Source organism: Nelusetta ayraudi, unplaced genomic scaffold, assembly GCF_046127955.1.
Source record: "Nelusetta ayraudi isolate G7.1 ecotype Tasmania unplaced genomic scaffold, CSIRO-AGI_Nayr_v1 ptg000011l, whole genome shotgun sequence".
Lineage (NCBI taxonomy): Eukaryota > Metazoa > Chordata > Actinopteri > Tetraodontiformes > Monacanthidae > Nelusetta > Nelusetta ayraudi.
In genome coordinates, this window is record NW_027466061.1 from 21,400,980 (window position 1) to 21,428,798 (window position 27,819).

At 47.5% G+C, this 27,819-nt stretch overlaps 1 protein-coding gene across 8 annotated transcripts in view; it reads right to left on the minus strand.

Annotated features, from left to right (window-relative positions):
- Positions 1-5,082: 5,082 nt before the first annotated feature.
- LOC142885460 (receptor-type tyrosine-protein phosphatase F-like) overlaps positions 5,083-27,819 on the minus strand; it is a 165,674-nt gene continuing 142,937 nt past the window's right edge. For all 8 annotated transcript variants that reach the window (XM_076021913.1, XM_076021917.1, XM_076021916.1 and 5 more), the window contains 11 exons: positions 26,142-26,265; positions 25,428-25,603; positions 20,414-20,533; positions 19,456-19,610; positions 16,800-17,085; positions 14,111-14,289; positions 10,299-10,425; positions 8,597-8,722; positions 7,427-7,581; positions 6,199-6,334; positions 5,083-5,791 (listed from right to left, as the gene is read on the minus strand). In XM_076021913.1, coding sequence (XP_075878028.1) covers positions 5,723-5,791; positions 6,199-6,334; positions 7,427-7,581; positions 8,597-8,722; positions 10,299-10,425; positions 14,111-14,289; positions 16,800-17,085; positions 19,456-19,610; positions 20,414-20,533; positions 25,428-25,603; positions 26,142-26,265 — 1,653 coding nt within the window. In that variant the 3' untranslated portion in view covers positions 5,083-5,722. The remainder of the gene's footprint in view (positions 5,792-6,198; positions 6,335-7,426; positions 7,582-8,596; positions 8,723-10,298; positions 10,426-14,110; positions 14,290-16,799; positions 17,086-19,455; positions 19,611-20,413; positions 20,534-25,427; positions 25,604-26,141; positions 26,266-27,819) is intronic.

Below are 27,819 nucleotides of genomic sequence, written 5' to 3' on the forward strand. Positions count from 1 at the left end.
GAGATTACTGTTGGCATATTTTCACACTGTGGGGCCTTTAAACATAATTTCCTCAAGCTTTTGAAACATCTCTGAAGTTGACAAACATATCAAGCACTCTGCTCTAAAAAAAAAAAGCCTCCCTTTGCCCCGCGAGCCTGTCCTGCCATCAGGGCTAAAGGGCTGACAAGGCAACGGTCTGCCTTGTCCCAGGGCTGTTGAGGTATCATCTAGGGCAAGTGTGGGATAGTGAGCTTCTCATAAGAGAACTCAGCCGCCACCTGTCTCCCTCCCCCAATTATTATTACTGTTATTGTCGGTGCTTTGTATGTTCCACGCAGACTCAGAAATGTTTAAAAAAAAACAACAAAAAAACAAAAAACATAAATACAAAATACATCTGTATTTTTGCAATCATCTTACACATTTGTATGTCTTATTACAATTGACATATTTTTTTTTTTTAAATAATCATTATCTGTGTATTTGCTTAAACAGCTTTTAAAACATCTTTGTGCGTTTTTAACATCTCTTTTAAACACATTTTAATAAATATACTTTGTATTTAGCATATTTTGAATAAGCCTTGGTATTTACAGTGCCAAACGCTTTGATGATTTGGTGCTTAGTTTCGATATGACTAAGGAGTTTACATGGTGGCATACTGTCGTTAGCTAGCACCTCTTTGAAGATAATGCACTGTGGCAGTGGAGCGGCGTCAGGACGAACAGATGAAAAGCCAAATTTGAAATGATCAGAGTCATACTTCCTCCGTTTCCCGCTCGCCACAGACTCTGTGTCCTTTCTCACTTTCAATTTACATACTAAAAATCTATCCATTTTGCCCCTGTAGTTCGCTAACCAGATGTTTACACCTTTTTCTTCTTTTTCCTTTTTTCTCACACCACGCCTCCCATGAAGTTCCCTCACACTTTGAAAACCGCTGATCCGGGGGTTAAATGTACTGGGCGTCAATCTGAGCACCCAGGGATTCAAGGATTATTTGACACACAGTTTCCAGAGCGTAAACTCTACGCTATGCAACGCTATCTGAATCACACCAGAGAAACTCTGGCTGTCACATCTTGTGCGTATCTGCTCAGGCGTCTTTAAATGGGCGACGACGGAGGACTGAGATGTGTCTGGCGCCTTGTCGGAAACCTCCACTGGTGGAAAAGATTCCTCCTGAACCAAATCCCCCAGGGTTTCCTGTAGATTTCCTGGGATTTTGCAGGTTCATCCCCCGTGATGTAGTGCGCTGGATGGAATATCAGGCGCACCCTCATCATTAGACTACTCTGCTCCTGCTTGCCAGAAACCGTAGGCCTTACCGGCAGCCTCAAAATTACAGAACTTCACCACCGAGGCTCACGCGCGTTGGCCGAGCGCTCTGTAATGCTTGGCGCAATCTTGCAGACTCGGAGAGGCTCGTCGACGGGACGCAGGACACGGACAAAAGTAACACCGGCTCTCAGCGCCAAACTTCTGAACGATTCTCTCAGAGACCCGAAGGGTGCTCCGGGCCTCAAGCTGCTCCGTCTCCTTCAGTTACCCCTGCAGCAGTGATCCAGACGAGGAGGAGGGGCAGCTTGCCGGTAAAGAGAGCAGAGGTTTCAACCATGTGACTGAGACTCACTCATTGTTCACCTCCAGGATTTTCTGAGAACTTGCTGCCGCAGTCGCACACCAGGCTGTGGTCACGGCATTTATCTGCTGAAAACACTGGAGGCCTCACTTTCTCTTCGACATACACAGAGTCGGTTATGACGCAGATGAATGGAATGCAAGAACATGAAATCTTGAGACTCACCGCCAGTGAAGAGTTTGTGACTGGTGTGGACCCGCTCCGTCTTCTGCCAGGCGCCTGTCGGAGAACAAACTCTTCAACTGGGCTTTTATCTCCAGCCAAGGGAATTTGCCTTCAAAGTTTCCCTCACGCTCGGGTAAACTGAGCATCATATCTACGAAAGAACATGACTCATCAGTGTTCTGCGCACGTAAATGTCATGTCCACAGTCATGTTTTTCTGGCACCCTCAGCACATAGGATCAAACGTTGGCAGAGAGGCTGTTTGGGATGTTTCCTGGTAAAGGCAGAGCAGTTTTAACACTTCTAAATAGGGAAAACATAGCGCTGGTCACGGTTCAGACAACCGCAATGATGTCAGTTGGTTGTGCGGCGTGTACGATAGTAGTTATTTCAAGCACAACAGACGAGCCTTCAAATTAAACTGTACAACATCAGCGTGGCAGCGTGACAATGTTGTGTGGGCAGTGGAGGGTTACTGTTATGGTTTTGCTGGGGGACAACTACAACATCAAGGAAACATACACAGTGAGGTTTTATTTTGACCGTCATGGAAATTCTTCATTTCTAACTCATAAATGTGTCACACGATAAGGCCCTTTAAACTCATTTCTGCCGTCAATGCCATGTTTGGACAAAAAAAACTTTGGTTTTTGGATGAATAACATTTAAAGTTTCATTTTGATTTTGCAACCCCCACCACCCCAAACCTGATGGGATTCAGTAATGCTTTGGATTGGTTTTTAGTGATATTGTCATGTATATCTGTATTCCTGGGCATAGGCGTCCTTCTCCTGCGTGGTGGGGGAGGCGCTGTTACCCTGGTCACTTGCCCATTTTTGCTTTCCAGGTCAGGTCCAATCCAGGCGGACATGGTTGGGCCTGATTGCCTTTAGGGAGAAGATTCCTGGGCCTTCACGCTCTCTCCCTCCCTGCCTGCCATCATGACTGCCAACAGGTCTCATCAGTTATTTCTTGTTAGTTTGCACATTTTCAACGCAACAGTCCACATCACACTCCACCGAGTTAGCTGCCACTTGCACTGATGCTTAGTCTTCTTTGGATTTTAGGCTCTTGTTTTTGATAAACGTATTGAATTGGTTAAACTGTGTAGTCTCCACTTTGTCGTGATCTGCTGTGAGCCAGGTGGTCATAACAATATAACTAGCTAAGAGTTTCCCCATAAAGCCTCATAAAGGCCCAATGTTTATACTGTATAACAGTTGGCATATGACACAATGACTCATAATGTATATGTATATTTTTCATTACAAAGTAAAGTAAAAATAAATGATGTGATTTAATTTGCCAATAGTCAGTATTTATATTTCCATGAAGCAGGTCTACTCAGCTGTATCGTGCCTCTACGCTCATACTCTTCATTCACAATGTTTCAAAGAGCTACATGGCAAACCACATGAATAAATGTCTGAATGCATTGATCAGCAACTTGTCGATGGGGAGAAGACGACTTGCTTAAGCGAGCATGAGAAAGGGGAAGAAAGGAGTCAAGAGACTCAAAACGAGCACTTTTGTGAATTTACGCTGACATCACAGCTGCTGCAAGGAAGACGTGGGACTTTGAGGGATTAACATCGGAGTGGCCTTTCCCAGCTGGAGTTTGCTGATGAGAGAAAATGTTTGCGGAGTGACGCTGAAGACCCTGGTTCTCTGCACCCAGCCCACTACGACTGCCAGATGCTGCCAACTTAAAGTCTTGGTGACTCACTGAAATGTCATATGCACAAGGGAAAGCAGTCTGAAAAGAGATTAAAAGCACATATTTCAATATTCTTTGTGTGCAAAAACAACAACGTACATTCAAAAAATAAAAAGACAAAAAAAAAAACAGCCGTCACACCACAGGATTTATACAAAAAACCCAATTATTTAACTTTATTAACATTGATTTTTTTTCGACAACAGTTTCTTTTTAAATTCCAGTTCTTTATCAACAGATAGAAAACAGACTGTGTACAACAGATCGAACCCCTACAGCACTAAGCATTCACAAGGTAAAAATGAACAATTTTAAGTTTTTCATCAGCGTTTTTTTTTTTTTTTTTCCAAGTCACCCTTCCTCCCCCCGCCGCTGCCACCACTACCACCACCACCACCACCACCACCGCCTCTTGTGTCAGGACCTCTCGGATTAAAATGCTCCCGACTACTGGCAGGGTCCTGTGGGAGAAGGACGTGTGCTTGAGTGGTGCGAAGGTCTGCACTGGGTGAGGAGCGGCCCTTTAAGGATGGGTGGGGTTGGGTGGTGGGCGGCGGGGGGGGGTTGTGCTGTTTTTTTTTTCTCCCTCGTTCAGACGGACGACCAGCTGTCAAGGTTACTATGGTAGTACAGTAGATACAATGGTGTTTCCATTAATACGCACTCTAGGACGGCAGGCTCTGCGGTCTCTAGGGTTGGTAGATCAGCAGGTTTAATCCTTTTTAACAATATACCTTTGAAGCTTGTGGATATATCTATGTGTAAATGTACATATATATAATCAATCATAATTATATATATATATTTATAGTTCTATTCCGGTATAAAATAATATCAGGTGTCAGTCCAAAGGGCTGAGTCTCCTTCCCTCTGGTAGGAATGGTTGATTCTGTACAGATGCCAGCGATCATGGCTCTACTCCTCGGAACCGCCTCCGCCCCTTTTCCTGTCTCGTGTGTGTGGTTCAAAATCCAGCCGACCGACCGGGCCAATGGGCAGTGAAGGAAATGGGAGGGGCTCTGAAGAGATATTTTAGAGATCAGGGTATTTGCTTTCTGCTGACTCCCCTTTGGGCACAAAAGTCTTGTTTTTCTGCAGGTGAGCTCTCCGCCATGGAGGATGAAGGCCTCAATGCCCAAGGCTTCTGATGAAAACATCAACAAAAAAAAAAAATCACACCAAACAAACGGAAAACAATAATAGAAAATAGAGAACATGTGCTTCCCATGTGGTCGCTCCTTTGATTGGGTCTCCTTGAGCTTAATTCCGCGTCGGGATTAGCTACCACGTTTAGTTGTGTGCTCTGAAATCAGTCCTCCGAAGGTTGTCGATAAACGAGTAGTGGAAAGGCAATTCTTTGAATTAGACCAAAAACTATATGACACACAATATGAATAGAGAGAGAGAGGAAAAAAAAAGAAAGATGTGTGAATGAAAGAAATCGGACAGCAGCCTCAGAGAACAGTGGTCCTCCTGTATTAGTATCTAGGAACGTGTTAAAAATACATGTCCCTTGTGCTAAAGTACCCTAAAATATTTTTTTTCTTTAAAAAAAAAAAAAAGAAAAAAAGAAAAAAAAGAAAAAAAAAGAAAAAAAAAGAAAAGAGTACCGATTATGAAATAATGCACGCCCAAAGGCTGGGCAGGTTAAGACAGAAAAATATGTTAAATGATTAATAAAAACAACAAGAGAGAGTACACTAAAGAATAACAACCAACATAATGAGTCATAATATCGACAATAAAATTAACATAAAAACAGAGAGGATGCTCTCTTAGTGCTACCAGTAGCCTTTGACAATCGGGGAGGTTTGGCTGGGACGGAGCAGAGAGGCGGAGCTGCCGCTCTGCGCCGTCGCGTCTGTACAACGGTTGTCATGTTTGTCAGAGTCGCTGTCTTGTTCCCGGCTTGTTTTCATCTCATTTTTAAAGCAAAATCTCTTGTGTGTCATCGGATGTGTCAGCGTCGATCTCTGCGATTGGTTTTTAGCCAGTTGCCGGGGCGGAAAGCGCGCGTGTCCCTTTTTCTTTTTTCTTTTTTTGCCCCTCCCGACCCCCCTGAACCCCCCCCACCTCCGGTAGCTGGAGGGGGGGTCGGAGAGGAGGGCAGGGTCGCGTTTCGAAAGGGAGTCAAGTGAGTGGATGGTGGCTGAGATGGGACACTTGGCACGCTCCTGAGAGGTTGGACCAGTGGGGGGCGCTGCTCGGTGGGAGTGGTTATGTTGCATAGTGGTCAAAGCTTCCCAGGTACTCCAGTGCTGCCCTGTAGCACAACTGGTACTGGTCCTGGGGGGGGGGGAAATGCAGGAGATGAGTGAGAAGGTCTGAAATATTTCACAAGCTCTTGTACAATCAGCTCGGCTCATTTCCTGGCTGCTTCTCGAGACGACGTGCGCTGCGCTGCACCCAATAATCAGAGAGGCCAAAGTGAAATATGGCTCATAAAGCTGGGATTGGGTCCCACTGAGTCACTGATACAATCCCACACCTAATTTGCACCTTGACCTTCCTTCTTTAGCGCTGCCCGTTCGTTGCGCGGCATGTTTGAATATTAATAACGGGAAGTTTACTTGAGCTGCCGCTGAGACTGAGCAGCCTCTCTAAGCCTTGATCGAGTGACACTTGAGGTTAAATGTAAAGTAGCTAAGAAGTAACTTGAGCAGCAGAAACACTCGGCAGGGACCTCCTCTCACCTCGGTCTGCACCATCGCTGGTCTCTGGGTGCGCAGAGTCTTCACCGTCTGGAAGAGATCGACCACTCCCTCGTACCTCATCCTCTCCAGCACGATGCTGAGGGTGATGAACACTCCGGTCCTGCCCACCCCGGCACTGAGGAAGCACAGCGCAAGAGTCTTAAATTTCACCTCGGCAACTCTGCAGTTAAAATGTGAGTGAGGGAACCATTTTAAGGACGTCCGGCCATTAAAAAAAGATGGCAGTGAAGTAGGAGCAAGACCGTTATTGCTCTGTGTATTCTTATATGTATGAGAAGCATTCAAAGGGTAGGGAGAGCAAATTACTTTGGTTGTACTGCGAGTATACACTTTTATTAATGTCTTTATGAGCACTACGTTAAACTTTAACCAACTGTATTGGCGAGTAATCTATTACTAAGTAATCCCCTACTGTGATTAAACTACTTTTTTTAAAATGTAACATTAAACTAGTTATGTAACGGGATTACTGTGGCAAAGCGGGTAATTATAATCATAATTACTTTGTCAAGTCATGACTCCATTACTTTTCTGAAATATTTTGCCAGCTAAAAATGTCTCATTATCCACAAAATGCCTGAAATTTAGAAAAACAACCAAAAAACAATGCTGTTGCAGATAGATGATGCAGTCGTGCAAGCAACGTCACTGATAAGCGACGACGCACCCAAACAAGCGTGGCTGAAAATACAAACATTGTTTTGAGTTCATCTCGTCTACATCACAGAGTATCGTGGCTCGTTGTGCATTATGTGCAGGAAACCAGACGTTCTCAACTGTTACTTTATACTTTTTTTTAAACTAAAGTAATTAGTAATTGGTAATCGATTACTTATGAACCAAAGTAATTAGATTACTTTTAAAGGAGTAATCAGGAATCAGCGGTTGGATGACTTTTATGGAGTAATCCCAACAACACTGTTTACCAATATAAAAATCATAAATCAAGCCAAATTTTACACACTTGATCTTCAGAGAAAAATCAAGTCTTCCCGACAGAAATGGATGTGGGCCCTGTGAATCAGATTTGGTGATTGAATCGCATGTCGGGATTGAAGGGGAAAGAGTTGCCAGTGGCAAACCTGCACGGTGATGCTGAATGATGAGAGACTGAATTAAAAAGAGCTGCGAGGCAGCAGCTGCCCCGCCTCCCTCGGCATTCAGGTTTTGATTTTGTAATCAATCCGCGCCTGCTGTCGCTCTCTACCTGCAGTGTACAGTGATTGGTCCGTCCTGGCCGAACTGCTCCTTGGTTTTGTGCACTTGTCCGATGAAATCGATGAAGCCCTCTCCGGTTTTTGGCACCCCTTGCTCCGGCCAGTCGGTGAACTGGAACTGGCGGATTGTTCTGGACTGGCCATCCTGAGAGACGAGGAGAGGCAGCGGTTCAGGTGCACAGAAGATGGGCTGGGTGGGCGTGGGGTATGGATTTGTTGAAAGACAGGTATTGACGTGGAGCAGGGCTCTCGACGAGGCAGCGCTCGGTCTGGCCGAGCTCGTCTCTCTCGCCGGCCTTCCTTCCAATACGCGTGAAACAAATAAACAGCCTCTCGGCTGCGGCGCCAAGCCGCGACCCTGCTGACTTCCACCGCTGATGTCTAATCGCGTAATTACACGTGGGATTCGATATGAGGGAAGCTGGCGACCCGACGGGGGAGCAAGAAGGCACCGGGGCCGACGGAGAAGTGCAATCAAACATTCTGCTCCGCTCTGCAGTCAGCGTCCAGGGCTTCACGCTTCTTGTTTCCTCTCTCTTTCCACGTACAACAAAGTATTCTATACAGTTTTCCTCTTCGTCTTCTCCACTCTCTTTATAGATACGCACTGGTGCGCGGATGGAATTAGAGCATTGCGGCGCTGAGGGCCCTCTGATGACAGTAGAATGTATTTATAGCCCATTGAAAGTACTGCATCACAGGGAGTTGCAGCGCTGGCCCTCGGGGACTGGAGGCTATGCTTTTCATGTTTCACAGTGATCTTGAGGCGCGTGCTCGGCTCGCACGCACGTACGCACCCACACAGACGCACAAACGCAACCCATAGAGGCTGGGCGAGTAAATCCGGGGTAAACACGTTTGAGGGTGCATTCACTTGACGTCAACCTGTCAGTAAAAATAACACGGGGCGCGTTCTGATCGCCGCTACCTTGAAATCACAGCCGCTATAATTCTTAGCATTTAGCATGTCTGTCGGCGTTTGTGCGGAACCCTAAAATTAAGATGGATTTGGGCCGGATGGCTGTATTTGTGGAAAACGGCACTCAATCCCAGCCCCCACAGTAAGGCATGGACACATGCACGCACACACACACACACACACACACACACACACACACACACACACACACACACACACACACAGAGTGAATCTGACATACCCTGGCATCTGTGACTTTGAACTCTCGCAGGATGTACTGGGGCATGTTGTACTCAGCCATCGGATCCACCACAAAGTACTGGTACCTGGCTGAACGCTCCGCTGGCCAGTACTGATGGCACTTCTCCTGCACGGCCAGAGGAAGGAGGGGTGAGTTTCATGTCCGAGAAAAAAGTCTCGAATAAAACACAGAAAGAAAACAGGGCAGAGGGTGGGGGGTGGGGGAGGAAGAGAACTTTTACGTAGCGACTTCCTGATGCTAGGAGGACATTAGCTGGGCTCTCCGTGGGTTATTGCTCCGAGTCACCAGGCGGTCTCGGCTCGCCAGAGAAGACCAAGGAGAGCCATCCGCTTGTTCAGAATTACCGCCTGATTCATTCATCGCGGGCGGAACAACATTTTGCGTGCTTAACGAGGGCGATGATGAACACAAGGGCCGCTTTTCATAAAGTGTGATTACGGATGAGAGGCTGATAAAAGGTGTGAAATACAGCTGAGTGCCGTCACAATCGGCGGTGTAATACATACACCGGCATAATACATACACCGGCACTCAGACAAACAAAGTCTGTAACGCTGCTGAGATCAGAGGGCCGTTGGTTCTTAGAGGAGTTTAATGAGATAGATGGGCAACGACACTCTTGCTTCTGTATCCAGTGTTGATAGTGCTTGATAGAATACAATAGTATAATATATAGAAAAAAGACAATAATAAAAACAAGTCTAGAGGTAAGCAAGGTATAAGAGACAACTAGGAAGTTCTCTTGCCATCAGCAGGTTTGTGCCGTGTTAAGCTAACGTCGAGGATGTAGCATTTTATTTAAAGCTCCAGTGTGCAACATCTGTTTTAAATTGATAATACGCACTTATATTCACAAAGACAAAGAGCATGCAGAGTTGTTTGAAGGCAGGGATATTCTGCCACCACAAGGTGAATCTGCACTGAGTTTTGTGATTTTTGGACACCACTTGCAATGTGCATCCCCCACCCCCATTAAATGGCACTAAGTCTCACACAGGCCCTTCATTTTTGGAGGCAAAGGTGACTCTAACTGTAACTCCTGCTGTGTACTTATGATTCCCTCAGGAAAACTATAAATATTCCTTTTGCATGCAGCTTTGGCGAAAAAACAAAGTCATACCTCCAAAATATTCCAAATTTTAATCAAAAAATCTAAAAAGCCCTTAGTAAATAGGCTTGATGAGACACGTTTTAACATTTCGCATCATCAGCGTATAAAGGCAGGTGACAGAAATACAACCGCCAAATAGAACAGTATTAGGTCAATGGTAAAGGTATCAACATCTGAAACAGGTGCTGGTGCCTCTGATGACAGGAGGCACCTGCACCTGAAACATCAGGCAATATAGAAGTAAACAGCAGAAAAAAAACAGCGATTTGTTGACAGACGGTATAGTGTGAAAATGTGGACTTCAACCCATTTTCTTTTATCTTTTCTTTTAATGACAAATTCATCAATCAGTGTGGAATTGTTGAATAATTCAACCAATCAAAGACGAGTCTGACACCGTCGCTGCCGCGTCTCAGCCCAGAGAGTTCCTTCACGGTAAGAAGCTCTTATTGGTGTGAAGACACCCTTCAGGTTTGGAGGGAATTAATATTTAATTGAACCTTAAATATGACTAACACTCCCCTGAAATGGACTTATTGTGGCGGCCGGGCATTAATGTGTGGGTCTTACCCGGCCCATCTCTCGTAGCTTGGTGAGCATGACCACGATGGTGGAGTTGTGCTCCCACAGCATCCTCCAGAAGTCCTCGGTGGTCTCCGCCAGTGGGCCCTGCGTGGCCAGGTAGGCCTTCTGCTGTCTGCACGGGTGACACAGCACAGAGGGGGCCACTGTCATACACATTCAACGCGCAATGCACCTTTACAGCCTGGTATTATGAGGCGCGGCACAAAAGTGGTAAGCAGAAAGTGATGGGATGATAAAGGAGCGCTGAGCTCAGGAGTGGAAAAAGCTGTTAATCCAACAAACCCCCACTCTGAAAAAAATTAATAACAGACAAACTGCAAAAGGAGTGAGGGGTTGTAAAGAGCTCAGATACGTTCAGACACAAATGTATTCAAATGTAATTCCAAGGCTGGGGGAAGAGCTCTGCTCTCCGCCGTTACTCCTGCTGTCAGGGTACGACGCAGCGACAGCCTGCACGCCTGCACAGCGCCACCGCTAGGCACACAGTGGAGTGAGAATCTGTACGGCCGCGCTGTCGAGAGGTTCAGCTGCACATTTCAGAGGAGGACAGAAGGTCTCGCTGTCCTTGTGCCCCAACTCCAACACACACACACACACACACACACACACACACACACACACACACACACACACACACACACACACTCAATTCCCCTGCTGCTGCCCTGATAGCAACAAGACAACCCCCACCCCCCACCCCCCAACCAACCACACGCGTTTTAATGAACACAGAACATAATCCACGGCCACTATCACTGCGGCACATTCAAGCCTGGAAGGATCTTCTTCCGCTTCCTTCCTTCCTTCCTTCCATCCTGGAGAGGGGGGGGGAGGGCAGAGCGCTTGATGTGCTCGCTAAACTAGAGATGAGCTCATCGGCCGAGGCTGCCAGAGCCCTGCTGCTGTCCTCCGTGACTTTGGTGTAGCCGGGGCTCAGTTCCACTGGCCAACAGCAGGTGGCAGCAGCGCACTGATCGACAAAGCGCAGAGGAAGAGGCAGGGGGAAGAGGAGGAGGTGAGGGGAGACCACGACCACGACCGCGACGACGCACAGCTGGGGAGACGCACTCACATGTCGGCGGCACATGCAAGCATCCAGGTGTGCTGGCGTGTCTGTGTGTGTGTGTGCGTGCGCGCGCGCACGTGTGGGTGCGTGCGCGGCGGAGCCTCGCTTGTATATTCAGACACGCTACGGCAAACACTGAGCCGCGGCTGAGCAACTAATGAAGGCGCTACAGGCGAAGCACTAATGTGGAACCGGGAGATTAAAATATGCTCGGGGCCTCGCTCGCACAAAAATAAAGAAACAACAGATTGGCGGAGAGAGGAGACGGGCTGGAAAGGAGGAGGCAACACGAGGAGAGAGAGAGAGAGAGAGAGAGAGAGGGAGAGAGAGAGAGAGAGAGAGAGAGAGAGAGTGTGGAGGGGTTGAATTAAAGGCACAGAGGCAAGAAGGAAAGCGACGCAGAGAGGACAAGCAGCCTCTCCACAGCTGGTCATCAGAGTGCAGAGCAGCACTGACTGCTGGAGGGAGGGGGGTTAGAGAAGGAGGGAAGGAAGGAAGGAAGGACCGCAGCGGTTCGAATTGATGGGGCAGACCCCTCAAAAGAGAGAGAGAGAGAAAAAAAAAAAAAACAGCCCACAGCCAAAACAAAAGCAATCCCGGTTGCATCAAGCGGCGGTGGTTTCAGCGCCGCCGTGTCCTGACGCTGCCAAACAGCACAAAGCTGCTCGTCGCCTCATCCCACATGACTGCGCTGGAGGACGCGGCGTTTCATCGCAGCCTCATTACGATGCTAAAACTCCAGCCTGCATCCCAGCACATCCCTCCTGATAGGCTGCCTGGAATCAATGGCTCGCCTCTCATTAGCTTAGCATATTATTGGCTTTCCTTGAAGGAGCCTGGGTGAAGGGCACCGGAGGCCCACTCTTTAGTTTAGTTTTTTTTTTTCCTCCTTATATTTATGCCCGGGCTTTCTTTTAAAAGCAGCTTAATCACTGGGAGCCGCCGGTGCTCACAACAGGTCCCCTGGCCGGATGTGTCTCTGTCGCCGCGATGAGTGAACGGCAAATTAAGGGGGGCGCAAGCGTAAAGAGGGCGGGGAGGGAGCGAAGGTGCGGAGGAGACGGATGAGGGGTGAGGACGGAGGGGGACAGAGACGGAAGGGGGCAAAAATGCGGGAGGAAGGAGAGGGCGAGAGAAAAAAATCCCTCTGCGGAGGGAAGGAGGAGAAGAAGACGAAGCAGCGGAGACACACTTCATTACAACACTGCTCCCGCTGCAATTACACTATTTACACAGCAACACCGCAGGGTCGGCCCCCGCAGGGCCACTTCTCATTAACAGCAGGGCTGGAGAAGCGGGCGGAGATGGGGGGGGGGGGGGGGGGGGGGGGGGGATTAGGGTGGAAGAGGTGAAGGAGGAGGTATATCCGGTGCAGAACCCCAGCAGGCCCAGTGGCATTTCAGGCTAAATCCAACCCCTCCCCTGTCGTTGCAAGGCAGTCCCGTCCCCATCTTGAACCGACAGGCAGACCACAGACAGACAAACCATAGACAGACAAACCATAGACAGACAGACAGACCACAGACAGACAAACCACAGACAGACAGACAGACAGACCGACATCAGGAGCATGAGTATGGGCTCCTGCATGAAAGTGTCAGCGGGGCTCGGTTGATGAAAGCAGAAATAGACAAAGAGCTGCCAGAGTTTCTAGCAACTGGATACCAACACCCCCCCAAACACACACACACACATTTTTTTTTTTTTCATCTGGAGAGCGAATAACTGCTGTATTTCCCTGACACCTGTAACAGCCGAGGATAGTGGAAAACAAGCGCGGGCCTGTCGCCGTCTGAGCAGCTGGGAAAACGGTGGGAGAGGAGAGTGAGAGTCGACCGTTATCTTCCAGAATAGTGGCTACGAGTCAGAGGGAGGGAGAGAGAGAGAGAGAGAGAGAGAGAGGGAGAGAGGGAGGGCGGTAGGGAGGGAGGGAGAGAGAGAGAGAGAGAGAAAAACACGGCTGCCAGTGCAGTCTGTCAGATCCAATTTAAGAAAGTTTGAAAAAGTGAAGAAAAAAAAAGTTCCAGCATTGAGTGCATTTCCTTTTTCTGTTGTGCCTGAAAGAAAGTTAGTCTTAGTTCACACTCGCTCCCCCATCAGTGCAGTGAGTCAGGCCGACTTCACTGCTGCTGCGCACTGGAATTAGGAGTTTGCACGTAGAGACGGGGCTCCAGGTTCTTGTTAGTCTGTTACAGCAACAAACAGCAACACTGGGATCAAATTGAGGGTTTTTGGGAGATAGATCTTGCCTCGCTCCTCCTCCCATAAAGAACATTTTTAAACTAAAATCAATTCATTATAATTTTTTTTTCCATTGCCTGAGAAATCCAATGTTCAGCAAAAGTGAACTTGCGAGTATTTTCCAACAACAATCTGTGGCTCTAGCTTGTCAATGAGTGTCCATCTGTCTGCTGCTTGTTACCAAGCGCCCTTTGTTCACTTATTCTCTTTGAATCCACACAAAGACCAAAACCGGGATCAAACTGAGGGTTTTTGTAGAGCGAAGCTGGATATAGATCCTGCCTCACTCCTCCAGCGGCCTTGACAAACAGACCATGTTGGATTTGGTCTTCACTTGGGTTCAAGGTGGCTGAAAACACAGATCACCGCATCTTCCCCCGGAAGATGAGGGTCAGCACTTTCAGCTCCGGCTTTGCAATTCAGCTCGGAGAAAAAGAAGGGGAAGAAGGAAAGGAAAAAAAAAAAAAGAAGGAAAAAGTTCTTTGCTGACCTGTAGCCGTCAATGCAGCTGGCATTGATGTAGTCGGAGCCCTCGACGCCACGGATGGGCTGCAGGCAGACACGGGTGGACTCGAAAGGCATGATATTGACCAGGCGGTTCTTGAACTTGTTGCAGGGCAAGTTGGCACTGATGAAGCGAGACGTGTGGGCTTTGGAGTTGGCCAGTCTCTGTTTAATGAAAGGTGGAGAGAAGCCAGGCGGGGAGAGGGGAAGAAATGGGAGGAAAATAAATGCACGACCTTTGAGCAAGTGTAAACAAACAAAGCAGCCTCAAACACTTTCTCGCTCAAAATCCCCCAGCGAGTTGGTGTCAAACTCTGGCCCGCAGGCCAAATTTGGCCCACAGTGTAATTATATTTGGCCCACCGGTATTATACAGGACATGTACCGCTAATACTACCATTCCCAGAATGCTCTGCTGGTAGTGTGGCGTTTCCATCAGGACTGGACGTTCATTGAAGGATATTATTATGACTGGTTTATTGTTATTTTATTTTGAAATTTATCATTAGCCCGTGGAAAAAGGTTACTGTTGAAATTTAAATCAGAAGGCTGCAAATGAAAAAAAGCGGCATATGATTTTAATTTTAATTTTGGGTTTTTCCATATTTAGGTTGAAGCAAAACTCGTTTGGGTCCTTATAAAAAGGTTCACGCTTATATCCGCAAAAAGATTATTTTTTTTTTCAGTATCAATGCCTGCGAGTTTGTCCACGTTTTAAATGCTGGTCCCACTGCTCCAGCGGGTTTCCTGTGGCGATAAAAAAAAAGAAAAGAAAAAAAGCGTCAAGCAAGCGCTTCGGGACGCTCTTCAGTAGAGTCCCATGCTGTGTCTCAATTCAGGGTCTGCATCCTTGAAGTACGCATTTTGAAAGGAAGTTGCGTCATAGCACTGTGCGAAGGCTTGTCCCAATTCCCAAGGGTGCTTAGGACGCTCAAAATGCGTACTCGGAACGCGCCCTTGTTTTAGCCGATTCCAAGGATGCACCGCTACTATCCTTCGCGTACTTATGTATCCCATGATGCTTTGCGTGCTACTTCAAAGCATCGTGAGATCTTGGAAAGTCAGCTGAAATTAGCGGCATGTTCTGGTAAAGACACTTCATATAAATATAAGTATTAAAATTTCACATAAAATATGCAGTTTTAACATTGGGTTTTTATTTATTTTAATATCGAACGACATCGTTAGATGGCGAACCAATGGTTAGCTTGATACTATAACAACGTCACTTCCGGGGTTGGCCAGCAGGAGGGAACGGCGGTGACGCAACGAGGAAATACGCGGAAGGCTAGACTGTCCCGTGTGGTTACTGGGAGGCGGGGTTTGGTCCGTCCTTCTAGGCTGGGTCCTCGAAGAACGCTTCCTTCAACCGGAGGACACTCAGTTTGAAGGGTGCAGACCCTGAATTGAGACACAGCACCAGAGATTCCGGCGACTCCACTGTAGCTGAGCTGAGTTGAGCTAGCGGTGACGAGCTAGCGCTGGCAGCGGCCAGAGCACAGATGGACGGCGGCGGGTCTGCGTGCACGCCGACGGTGCTCGGGGATAATTTGTGCGTGTGCACGTCGAGGCCAGACTGTGGGCACGGAGGCTTTGGCCCCCACAATCACAATCACTCTCCCACTCTTTCATTCTGCTCCCGCGGTTGGCAGGCGGCAGCGCGGACGCCATTATCACTTCAAACAGAATGGATCATGGTCGTAAAGGGGCTAATAGCAGCACGGCGCCGGGAGGAACCAGTCGTAATGACATCACAGTCGATAGCTATTGACAGAAGGTGTGCACGCGCACCCGCGCGGTCGCAAGTCACCTTGAGCGCCAGCTGTGTGTGTGTGTGTGTGTGTGTGTGTGTGTGTGTGTGTGTGTGTGTGACGTGTAATTCAACTGACGCTGCTGGGACCTGTCATGGCCAGTAGCCTTTAAATGATTTCCAACATTTTGATTTATTTGACAGTCAGTCTTTATTGTCAAACTAGAGACTGACTGTCCTTAATTTGAAAGATTATTATTATAATCTTTCATTGTTAATGGAGACCAAAAAAAGTTAAATAGGTTCGTGGGCAGTGTAAAAAAAAAAAAAGTTTCATAAGTAACATTTTTAAACAGTTGTAATGTTAGTGTGAGATAACATAGTTAGTTAGTGTAAGATCTTACGCTAACAGTGTTAGCTTCAAACAGTCTTAGCGTAAGACCAAGCAATTATGATGTTTTACGTTGCCTGAAAAATTTGACAACATTCAGCAAAATTTCACTGACAAATGTTTTCTAACAACAATCTGTGTCGCTGGCTTGTGGATGAATGCTCGTTGCTAGCGGCTTTTGTGAAGTCACAAAGGGCTCAATAAATCTCCTGAGCACACCCAAAAGCAGCTCCTTTATTCAACAGGGACGATGCATTCCAACATAGCTACAAGCTTGCTGCTGATGCAGTGCATGGAGAGTTTATAGCTAATACTGATTTGGAACTCCAGTCCCCAGTTGGGCTTCAACTCTGACCACCTTGTGACTACACTTTTAGGTGGAAGCTAAAATCAAACATCTTCTGCAGGAGACTGTAAACAACGGGCTAAATGTACCGTTTACGTGGGGGAATTGCTTTTTTTTGGAAGATTAATCACAAAAGGCTGTTCTACTTGAGTCTGGAGTTCAAAAGGAAAAAAAAAACAACCACACACCTTGAACTCCAGTTCCATGGCGGTGACCGTGTCGCCCGGCGGGGGCTGGGTCAGCTTCTGGATGTGGGCGTACAGGTTTCGCGCCGGCACCTCCGTGTTGCCGCAGGTGGCGGCCTCCAGCAAGGCTTCGTGGATGAAGATGTACTGGTCTTCAGTCTGGACCATGTAGTTTCTCTGGGCTCGCATGCACGTCACATGGCCGTAGATGTCCACGGACTTCTCGTGCTTCATGCGCTCCAGCATGGCATCAATCACGATGAAGCAGCCGGTCCTGCCCACGCCCGCACTGCCGGGGGAGGACACAGAGAAGTGAGGACTGAAGTTACTCGGCCAGTGGAACTGATAACTGCGAGCAGCGAGCGTAGGGGGGAAATATAAAGTTGTATGGTAGCACCGAGTAAAGGCTGTCCAAGTTGTACCGGAAATCAAGTGACTGTAGAGAAGCCAGTGTAAAATTAAAAAAAAAATCTCATTTCCACAGTTAATAGTGAACTTATACTCATTAATGAAAATGCACACTTTGTCCAGCGCACATTAAGGAGGTACTTCAAAAAAGATGCTGGTAGAACGGTACTCATCAGCAGAAGTGGGAAGAAACAAAGTACAAATACTTTAGGTAGATTCTTCAGGTATGCATACTTTACTTTAGTATTTCTTTTTCTGACGACTTTTTACTTTGACTCCCTACATTTGCACACAAATGTATGTACTTCTGTTATTCTGTTTAAAGTAATTCACTTATTGTTATTTACGATGGTTGTTGCTTGAAGGAGAGTTATTTGAACGATGCTGTTGCGTGGTGCAATGTAAAAGTTGATGATATTTAAGAGGGAGATTATTTTTAGGATTTTGTGGTACCTCGGCTCAACGCAATTAAATAAACATGAAGAAAATAACATTTAATATTTTTTTTCCTTTTTACATTTCAGAATCTCTACTTTCTCAATTGTAATTGAGTAAAGGAGTTGAATCAGCACTTTTACTTCTATCAGAGTATTTTTTTTTTTTTTTACACAAGTATCCATACTTTTCCCTAAGTGCAGAATGTGAATACACCTCTGCTAATCAGTCCGTCTGCAATGTGTGCCATGGATGCAGGTTGTATCACTATTGACTGATGTTAATTGCATTTTACATCCAATAGTTTCCATTGTAGATCAGTGCATCCTTAGCGTGCTGCATGGGAACTAATTTGGAAAGCGTTTGTTTGAAGCGGGATCACGAGCGTGTCGACACGCTGGCCTGGACAGATGTGAGCGCAGGGACAGACGCACGGTGAACCGGGGTTAACAAACCGCGCTGCTAGGCAGCAGACAGCTGCTGTGATCTGGCTCACTCTGGAGGACGGGGCCATGGACAGCATCAACACTTTACGGCAGAATAAACAGCCTGAGTCAGGCTGCACCGAGCTTATTTGTCAAACTTTTGGGATTAAAAAGTGGATTTATCTTAACTCTCGCTCGCCAACCTTTGCTGCAGAGAGAGCCCCGCTGCCAAAATCCAATGTAATTGCGCCGCAGTATCCTTCCGTGCTGAATGCAGCGGAAATGTACTTGCTGAACGTAGAGAAGAAATCTGCCCCTCCTTCCCCCCAAGACACCTGCACCAACCTGTATAACATTAGACAATCGATGCGGCACACAGAGCCGAGGGAGGCGGGGAGTCGGGGCCACTTCAGGTCATGATTGCCGTGTCCACAAGTTATGACACGGAACGCAGGCTAACTTTAAGTAGGTGCTGTGCGCTGGAATTTTAATTTGATAAAACGCGGCCAACTGCAATGTCAAAGAGGTGCACCGGGAAGCTGTAATGGAAGGCAGGCATTTAATCATTACGGGCTCCTCTGAAAAGAGGACGTCAGGCTTTCAAGGTAAGTTGATTTAATCCCTCTGGCACTGTGGTGGGGGCTGTCGTGCAACTGTTGCTGCAGCATGTGCAAAGTCTGTGTTTGGAGATGCATCCAACGAGTCTCTCCAGCCAGCCAGCTAGAATGACTGATTTGTGAGAAGCAGTGCTGCAACATGTCTGTGGCATCATGGCTCCTGGAGGGTTTATTGGCACAATAATAACCAGTTCTCATAAATGACGAGACAACAAGATTAAATTCCAGTCCGATTGTGAAATGTGCCCTGTTATGGCCATTTCCAGATGTAGTAAATTCATTTTGCTGGTCTGCTTCCAACAACAAACGAGCTTTGTTTGGTCCAAAATCTCCAGCTCGTTTGAGCTGTACTTACAGAACTCTGAACTCTGAGGAGAGACACAATGTGTGCTCCTCTTCCCCACCGCACCCCCTGCTCCATCCGTGGCTCCGCTCACTCTCTTGTGATTGGCTGCTAACTGCTAGCACGAGGTAGCTAGGAACAGGCTACAAGCTCTCTTGCAGTGATGGCCCACCCACATGAAAAAAAAAAGCTTGCTGTGATGATCAGGTTGGCTTGTGACATAGAAAGTCAAGCAAATCCCAACGGCTCATTGCAGCGCAGTAACGTGAAAAAAGTCGGCCCATCTAGAAATGACGACCTTGTCGTTTTTTGTGTTAAAAACGGCAATAAAATCTATTTTTAATAACATGACCCCTTTAAAAAAAAATTTAAAGTTTGTGTGTTGTATTCAAGCCGAGCCCTTCCCCACGCGGTCTCTTGCTGACACGTACCTGCAGTGGACCACCATGGGGCCGGCGTCCGAAGGGTTGCACGTCTTGACCCGCCGTAGGAAGGCCAGGATGGGGGTGGGGTACTCTGGCACGCCGTGGTCGGGCCAGGCCATGAACTGGAACTGTCGCACCTCTCGCTTCTCATTTGAGCCGTTCTGCACGAGGAGACAGCAACACACACACACACACACACACACACACACACACACACACACACACACACACACACATACAGAGGTGTTAGAACGGCAACACCGTCTGTGCAGAGAGTAGCCTGCAACAGCCTCAGGACGGAGCTGTCAACCATAACCAGAGCTCGCTTTACGTTTAGTTAAAAAGCACAACGCAAATACAACTGCTTAGGAACTGACGGAAGTGCTGCTTTTCTCTTTTGTATGTAGACAGCCTTGAGTGCCTTTGCCTTGATGTGAGCACACGCTGTGCTCGCATTGGTGGCTGTGATCACTCTGCGCCTGTGTAGGTGCGGATAATTTCCCACTGAACTCTTGGCACTTCACCGGAAACACTTTCTTGGCTGCCCGTCGCCGCTCCTGATCGCTCCAGCTGGAGACCGCATTCAATTAGGCGTTGTAAAATATGTTGGGTATTAGCAGCCAGTAAATGTAGGAGGATTGGGCAAAGGAGAAATAAAGGACGAAACATCAGTCAAATCATTAGTGTAGTGAAGTACGTGAATCAAAGGGAGAAATGGGAATCTTTCGCGGCTGTTCCGAGAAGAACAGACAATCACAGACGCTAAAAACCAATTACAGCAGTGAGAGGGAGGGAGGGAGAAAGAGCAGAAGAAGCGTCTGTATCCTTTATCTATCTTGGGCGAACATGGGAAATGACATTCTAAAACTGTGCCTCTTGTAATAATGAGCTGCTATTGCTCGCCAGTCTCTGCTCGATACAGTCTGGACACGTGTATGTGTGCAAAAAGAAAGGAGCCGTGTACCTTGTAGAGGGCAAAAGTGCGGACGCTGTACGTGGCTAACTCCACCGTGTCCAGCATGGTGACCTGGATCATCCCGTAGGTCTCGGTTCCTCGTGACGGCCAGTACTGGTCACACTTCACCTGGCAGGGGGAGGAGAGCAGAGGGCACGCAGTCAGGACTGGGCCGGCGCCACAGCAGCCAGAGCATCGCACTCATTAACAAGGAGGGTACATTAGAGAGGTCGGATCAAAGGTTGCGTCCGACCGTCTAATTAAAAGCCCAAGTCTCTTAGTCAGCTCCCGGACCTACTAAAAATTAAAAAAAAGAAAGGAAAAAACAAAGCAACACACAGACAAGAGGGAGCATGCGTGGCCGTGCGTGTCTGCATTTGAAGCGGGCTTCAAAAGGGCATTAAAAAGCCCACTTTGTCTTTCGGCAGCCTGTGATCATTTTCAATTAGCTAATTGTCGTCTCGTTTACAACACTTTGTAATGTATGCTTTTGGCACAGCGGTAATGACTGGGTGCTGCATTGTTGAGTGAGCTGTGTTTAGGAAGCCTGCTGGATTGTTGTTATGAAGGGACTCGCTGGTTTTTGCCTCTCAGACACAAAGTGAACCACCAAACGCTCCCAGAACACAGAGCGGTCGGCTCACGATCAGTTCAAGCTAAAAACAAGCTACTGCTGCAAAATAACTTCAAACAAACAAAAAAAAACACTGTTTCATAAAGGCAAAAGACTGAGACACACTTGGAGTTTGGAGAAGTCTTTCACTTCAGATTGATCAGAGAAGTCCAACTCACTGCTGCTGCTTCTGCTGGAGTTTGGCTTCGAATTCAACTAGTTTTCCCCGAGCTGTTGTTCAAAGAGTTGCATTAAAAAAAAAAAAATACAACATGTAATTGTGTAGTCAAGCCTCGTTTGACTTCCCCAACACAACTTGTTAATTGGCATTAACGAGTTTCAAGTGTTTCTAACAGCGATGACTTGCGTCACCACCACAGACTTGGTGCAGACGGCTCCTGTCTCCAGATGAGGGGCCTTGGCAGGAACCCTGGTGGATGTTTACGAGGCGGAAAGTCTTGTTTAGAAAGTCGAATTCTGGCAATGGCAATTTACACCCCAACGCCGAGCGCGTTTGACTGGGAGCCACAACTCAGCGCGGAGCCCGTCGCTGCGTCACGGGCGGCGGGGACTCGGATCTATTGATCTGGATCACACCAGAGGAGAAGTTGTGTGTCGGGGAGGCTAATCATATTGATACTGCCGGGCCGCAGTGACATTTGGAAGTGCCTCCGCCGTCTCGGCGAGCTGGTACAAATCGACCAACAAAATGCACTGGAATTCACCCCCCCCCCACACACAACTAGCATTTCTCCTTCTGCTGTGACAGCTCCCATTCAGGGGCTGAGGTGGAGCCTTGCAGGAGGAACTCCACCCAGTGACGGCCCACCACTCGCACTACAAACATATGGATTCGCAGTCACCGCTGTCATGAATAACTCTGGCTGGCCAGTCTGGCTGGCAATTTATCCCCTAGGCAAAGACACGTGTAAACAGGTCCACACACACACACACACACACACACACACACACACACACACACACACACACACACACAGGCAGGCACGCACACAGACACACGCACTATTTCAATATCATCTCCCACTTTGTACCTGGCTTCTTATGTTGGCACCTGGCCTTTAGCAGAGGAGCTAAATGTCTTATCTAGTCACACACACACACACACACACACACACACACACACACACACACACACACACACACACACACACACACACAAATAAATGGGGAATAGCTCTGCTCTCTTTTCAAGTTCTGACCTTTTAGGGTCTCGCTAACGAGAAATGATAGAGGGCAGTGAAATTTGCCTGCTGCTGCTGCTGCTGCATGTCATCATATTTGTCAGGCTGCTGCTCTGTCTGGCACCAGGCATCAGTCTGGGTGAGTGGTGGGCAGATGACTCGCTTACCATATGTGTGTGTGTGTGTCTGTCTGCGCGTGCAACCATAAGGAAACAAGGTGAAAAAAAATAGGATAAAAGACGGGAATTTATGTGAAATGAGCGGATAAAAATAAATAAATAAATAAATAAATGAATAAATAAATAAATGCATTTAAAAAACGCCAGACATTTTTGCTGCCTCAGTGCAACACTAACCTGGCCCGTCACATCAAATGTGTCCTAAATGCTAATGTTGACGTATGGTAGCGTCCGCTAAAAAGCTCATGGGAATGCAGAAGTGAAGAAGCCTTTCCGATGGGAGGCGAAATGTCTTCCAAGATATCAAAAACCACGCCACTACTCTGCGGCTAGCGGTTGATGCGGTGATGTGGCAGCAACGGAAGAACATGCTGTCCACCGATGAAATCCTGCAACAGGACTTTGAACGTTATTTCTTGTAATGTGAGAATGCCACCCAGTTCTGATAAGAATTCCCCCTGCAGCAGTTTTAAAAATTTGTAGAGTTTCTTCTCTCTGGTTTCCTTTTCTATTTTTAATGTTGTACCTAGAATGCTGTTCTAACCGCTCTTATCCCTCCTGCCTGTTTCTCGGGAAAGGCAGGAGGTTGCCTCTTGAATTCATGGAAAACAGCAGCCTGGCAGGATCATTGAGTCTAATTTTACATATCTGGGCAATCTAGGTGCCGTACGTAGGGTAAATAAAGATTACATTGTTTGGGATTTTATATACATATATACATATATATGTATATATATTTATATAAAAGCATGCTCACCTTAGATTTTAAACATTTGCATAAGACTCAAAGGCTTCTTCAATCTTTTGCCGGATGTAAATCAATGTATCAATGTAATGTACAGCTGTGAGCCTGGAATGCTGTAAAGTCATTGTTCCATTTTCTAATCTATGAGGGGCTTAACAGGGTAGAAATCCCAACTTTTATAAATGATTATATAAAAAGGCCAAAATAACACAGATGTGGTGTATATATAATATATACAAAATATATACATAATGTGTGCATGTGTATGTATAGAATGATGTCTACAAAGCGACTCTTAAAAAAAAAAAAAAAGTCATTATCTGGGATGTTGGGAGGCATCTTTAAGCTGCAGACTGCAGACTTGGGCTTTCCTGACACTAATTAAAGGGCCACGTACCAGCAGGGATCAGTACATCTCCCCCGAGACACTCCAGAGCATGATTACCAAATGGTTAATTAAAACTATCCTAAGTTTTAATTTTAAGTTATCAGAGTGCTTATTTATTTATTTATTTAAAAGTATTGTTAAATTGTCTCTTGCTGAAATTTCTCTGAAGTCGAACTCCAGAGGTAAAACGCAGCCGTATTCAGAGACAGGCAAAGCAAATCAAAAGGGAGCGCGGCGCTGCGAGAGCAAGCGTGTGGCAATCAAGGGCTGAGCTCTCTGACAAACTGCTCATGAAACAAAACAGAAGTACTGCTGTTAATGAACGAAAAGCAAAAAGATGCATCTCAATGATCCCCCTCAGAAAACACTCTCAGACTGGTTGGAGCATCACCCTGCTGCCACAGCCCTACTTGGCAAACAAGCAGGAGGGTGAACGGTAGAAACACCGTGTCATTTCACTTCAGAAGCAGCTTTTTTTCTTTTTTTTTTTCTCACGCTGAAGCTTGCAAATTGCTCGAGACTGACGAGAAAGGGGACGCGGCGCAAAGCGATACTGTCCAGAGACAAGACAAATATGGTTTTGAAGTCATGCTGACTTTGATCAGGCTGACAAATCCCGCTTTAAAGTCGACCTGAGCGTCTGCGTGCCTCCAGGCTTTGTTTGGCGTCGTGTTACTTCTCCGCGCTGAGCGACACAAATGTACACGTCAGGAAAATCTCTTTCTGCCCGCTTATTAGATTTCAAACGCCGCCTGTCGCGTGCGTCATCGCCGTTGCAGCGGCGCTGTTGACTTCCGCCGCACTGAGCTTTTACAGGACGTTTCCCCAGATGTACAGTACGCACTTCCCTCTGTGGAAGTGCGGCTCAGTCACGGGCGTCTGGAGCGTCGCTGCTTCTGTGAGTGCGCGCTTAATGCTGGATGGAAGATGGAAGTAATTAAAAAGAAAACAATTCTGTTCCATTCACTTTAAATGAAAACAATCCACTGCATGCAAACGTGCTTACAAGCAAAAAAGAAAAAAGGTCACTCAGGCACTTTTGGCGTCAACATTAGGGTGATTAAGGCGTTTATTTACACAATTTTGATTTTGTTGCGCTTATGTTCTTCCATCTTAAAGACCAATAAAAAGAAATTACACACGATAAAATCTCTGCAAACGAATACGTGCACAATAAAAGCCCCGTCGTAAAGGATCGACGGTGGAGTTGCTTGGTCGCTCGGCCAGCCTGGTGAGTGACAGCGCAGCCAGCCTGCCGCTGCTGACTGCTGCTGCAGGTAATGCAATTAGCACTTTCCTTATTCATAATGTATTATTTTACCCGCCCACGTCCCCCATTCACTATTAATCAGTATGATAATTGGCCGTCTAATCCGCCGAGTGTGATCATGACAGTAAGACACGCGGCGAGGCGCCACCAGCTACTAGCTACTCCTCCCCGGTGGCGGCGGAGTGAAACTGCTCGTGTGCGGGGAGGGGGGGACCCCACTAGCGCACTTGGGCTCGGCTCAGCTGATGAGCGTTTCCACCAGCCCCAACACGGTACTAACTGTCACCATTTTGGTCCCTGCTCAGCTAGGAAGGTAGTAAGCTGAGCAGGGACCATAATGTGATGTAGACACAGAGCAGGGCACTGATTGGATAAGAGTTTACCCAGATCAGACGAGTCCATCACAAAAACCAAAAACGCCATTTTTAAATGTCCGTCTTTTGGAATTTTACATTTTCACGCAGTGAAAACTCAATAGCTAATGAAACTAGGCTATGGAACGTCGAGGGACCTTGGCTCCGCCTTGCTGTGGTAACTCCACCCACACTGAGCTGGTACCAAGTTGCAGGGGAAAGGCACCTGTGCCGAGCCGAGTCATTGGGCGTCCTTAGCCCGGTGTGACTTACCCGCGACTTCTCCTCCAGCCGGGTCATCATGACGATGGTGTTGGACCTCTGCTCCCACACCATCCTCCAGAAGTCGCTCAGCGTCTCGGGCAGCGGCCCCTGCGTGGCGATGTAGGCGTTCTGCTTCCTGTAGCCGTCAATGTAGTTGGCGTTGATGTAGTCGCTGCCTGGGACGGCTGCGGCAGAGACGGCAAGCGAGCAGGTCAGCTGGAGGCAGCGTCTCAATGGAATTGCTCAGCTGGCGCATATGGTGAAAAAATATTTTGGCTTCCGCATTGTGAGGTCCATAGAGCATGTTGCGCTTCACACCGTGCTGTATGGAATTCCCATGATGCATCAGGAAGCGTCAGCCAATCAGAACGAGCCAAGACACAGCATCACATACAACGCTGTGACGTCACGCTGGGAATATAAAACTTTTTTCTGGCCTTTTTAGTTTTTTTTTTGAAAGACTAAAAGGTCAATGACGGGAAAATCTGCAATACAAATATTTATTGTTATTGCGTCAGGATGTTTCAAAGGCATTTGTTTTTGTATTGTGGTCCATGGGAAAAACCGCTTTTTAGGTCAGATGGGGTTTTGGAAGTGGCCACTGGAAAATAATCACCGCACAGCCGTATTGCCAGTCTGGTATGCACTTCTTATAATACCTCCATGGCTGAAGCATTGGAAGACTCTGACTCTGCTACCAGCAGTCAGTGGAGGGCCTCTTACCATCGACGGAGGTGAGCACCACCCTGGAGTGGTCGTAGGCGATGACGTTTGCGTAGCGGTTCTTTGGTTTATTCACTTCCATGTTGGAGTTCTCCCAGGTGAACTGCTGGCCCGGGTCGATGGACTGGAACAGAGGAGAGGGGGGGTGGGGGGGTGGGGGGGGGCAGAGGTTGGACAGAGGTGACGGATGAGAGAAGGCGAAACGTGTGAGTGAGTGAGTGTGAGTGTTTGCATAAATGGCGGTGAGCAGCAAGACGAGGGAGGGGGAGAGAACAAGCAGTCTGTCCTCCACCGCAGACCACAGCGTTCTTTGGAAAAACAAACCCCGTCGCACTGAACAACAACACAGCCTTTAGAAAAAGCCGCAGCGGAGCGCTTGCACACTTCCAGCCTGTGAAGGACGTTTTGCAGGGTAAACGCTCTCCTCACTGCCGCTGCATGAAAACGTGCTGGTACTTTGTATTTCGGCAGCGGACAAAAGAAAATGTAAAGAAGCTTGTTTTATTGATCGGAATGGACACCCGAAAAACCAACCCCATATTCATTTGCTTTCAGAAGCCGAGCAGACGCTTCCTTTCAGCTGGGAAATGAGTAAAGATTTTTTGCTGCGGCGACCGCAAACAGCCGGCCTCGCCTTTCTGTGTGGACCTATCGAGTGACTTCACTCACACGGTCGCCCCCGACTTCTGTCAGCTCTCTCGTTCCAGCTCGTCTGATTCCTGTTTCAGCCTCTTTCAATTTTGCACCCCCCCCCACCCAACCCTCCCTCCACCCGTCTCTATCTTTTCAGCCCTTATTTGCTCCGAACACTTGCTCCCGCTGACGTCATTTGTCTCTTAGGCGAGGGCGACAGTAGACTGCACACGTATTGATCCGGTAAGATATGTGATGGCCCACCGTCCCCCGGCTCGATAATGTCACACAGTGTCTTGTTATTCCGCATCGATTCCCCCCCCCCTCCGTCATTTCACGTCGGAACCATGTCCACTAATTCCCGCGGACCTTTCGCCTCGCAAATCCAGCTTGAGTCAGAGCAGCACCTTTAAAATTCCTCGACTTACTTAATGTGGCAGGGCCACTAATTGAATTATTAAAGGCCTGTTTCATGTCAAACAGCCACCAGCTCAGGCGTAATACAAGCTATAATTATTGGGTAATGGATAAAACAAAGGACGCGGAGGGAAATTTGCACAATAAAGGGGAGGCGGCGGAGAGCAGCTTCTTGGCCGTATTAACGGCAAATAATCTACATTTCTACGTCGCCGAGGGAAGCAGGGTTTGCAGCGGGAAGCCAGAGTCTCGGCAGGTTGAGCAAAGCAAGTCTGCTGCTCGTTGCCGCAGCAAGCAAACACGGAAAGCTTTATTGAAAAAAACAACAACAAAAAAACAACTTTTCGCAATATCTGGAAGGTTTGTGTTGCGCACAACAGGCTTCCACCGCCACTGATGACAAGCAGCAAACAAACCTGGCAAAAAAATAGAGAGGGAGCCCACGGTCGTCTGGCTGATGCACTGGAAGGGCTTTTCAATGAGCGGAACGACGACGGCAGTGGGACGTTCCTTCCCACGGTGTAAAAAAAACAAAAACAAACTCGTGACAAGGGGGTGGGGGGGGGGGTTGGAGGGGAGGGAGGAGGTGGCGAGACACCTGACAGACAAATTTGGCTCGTTGTCCCGT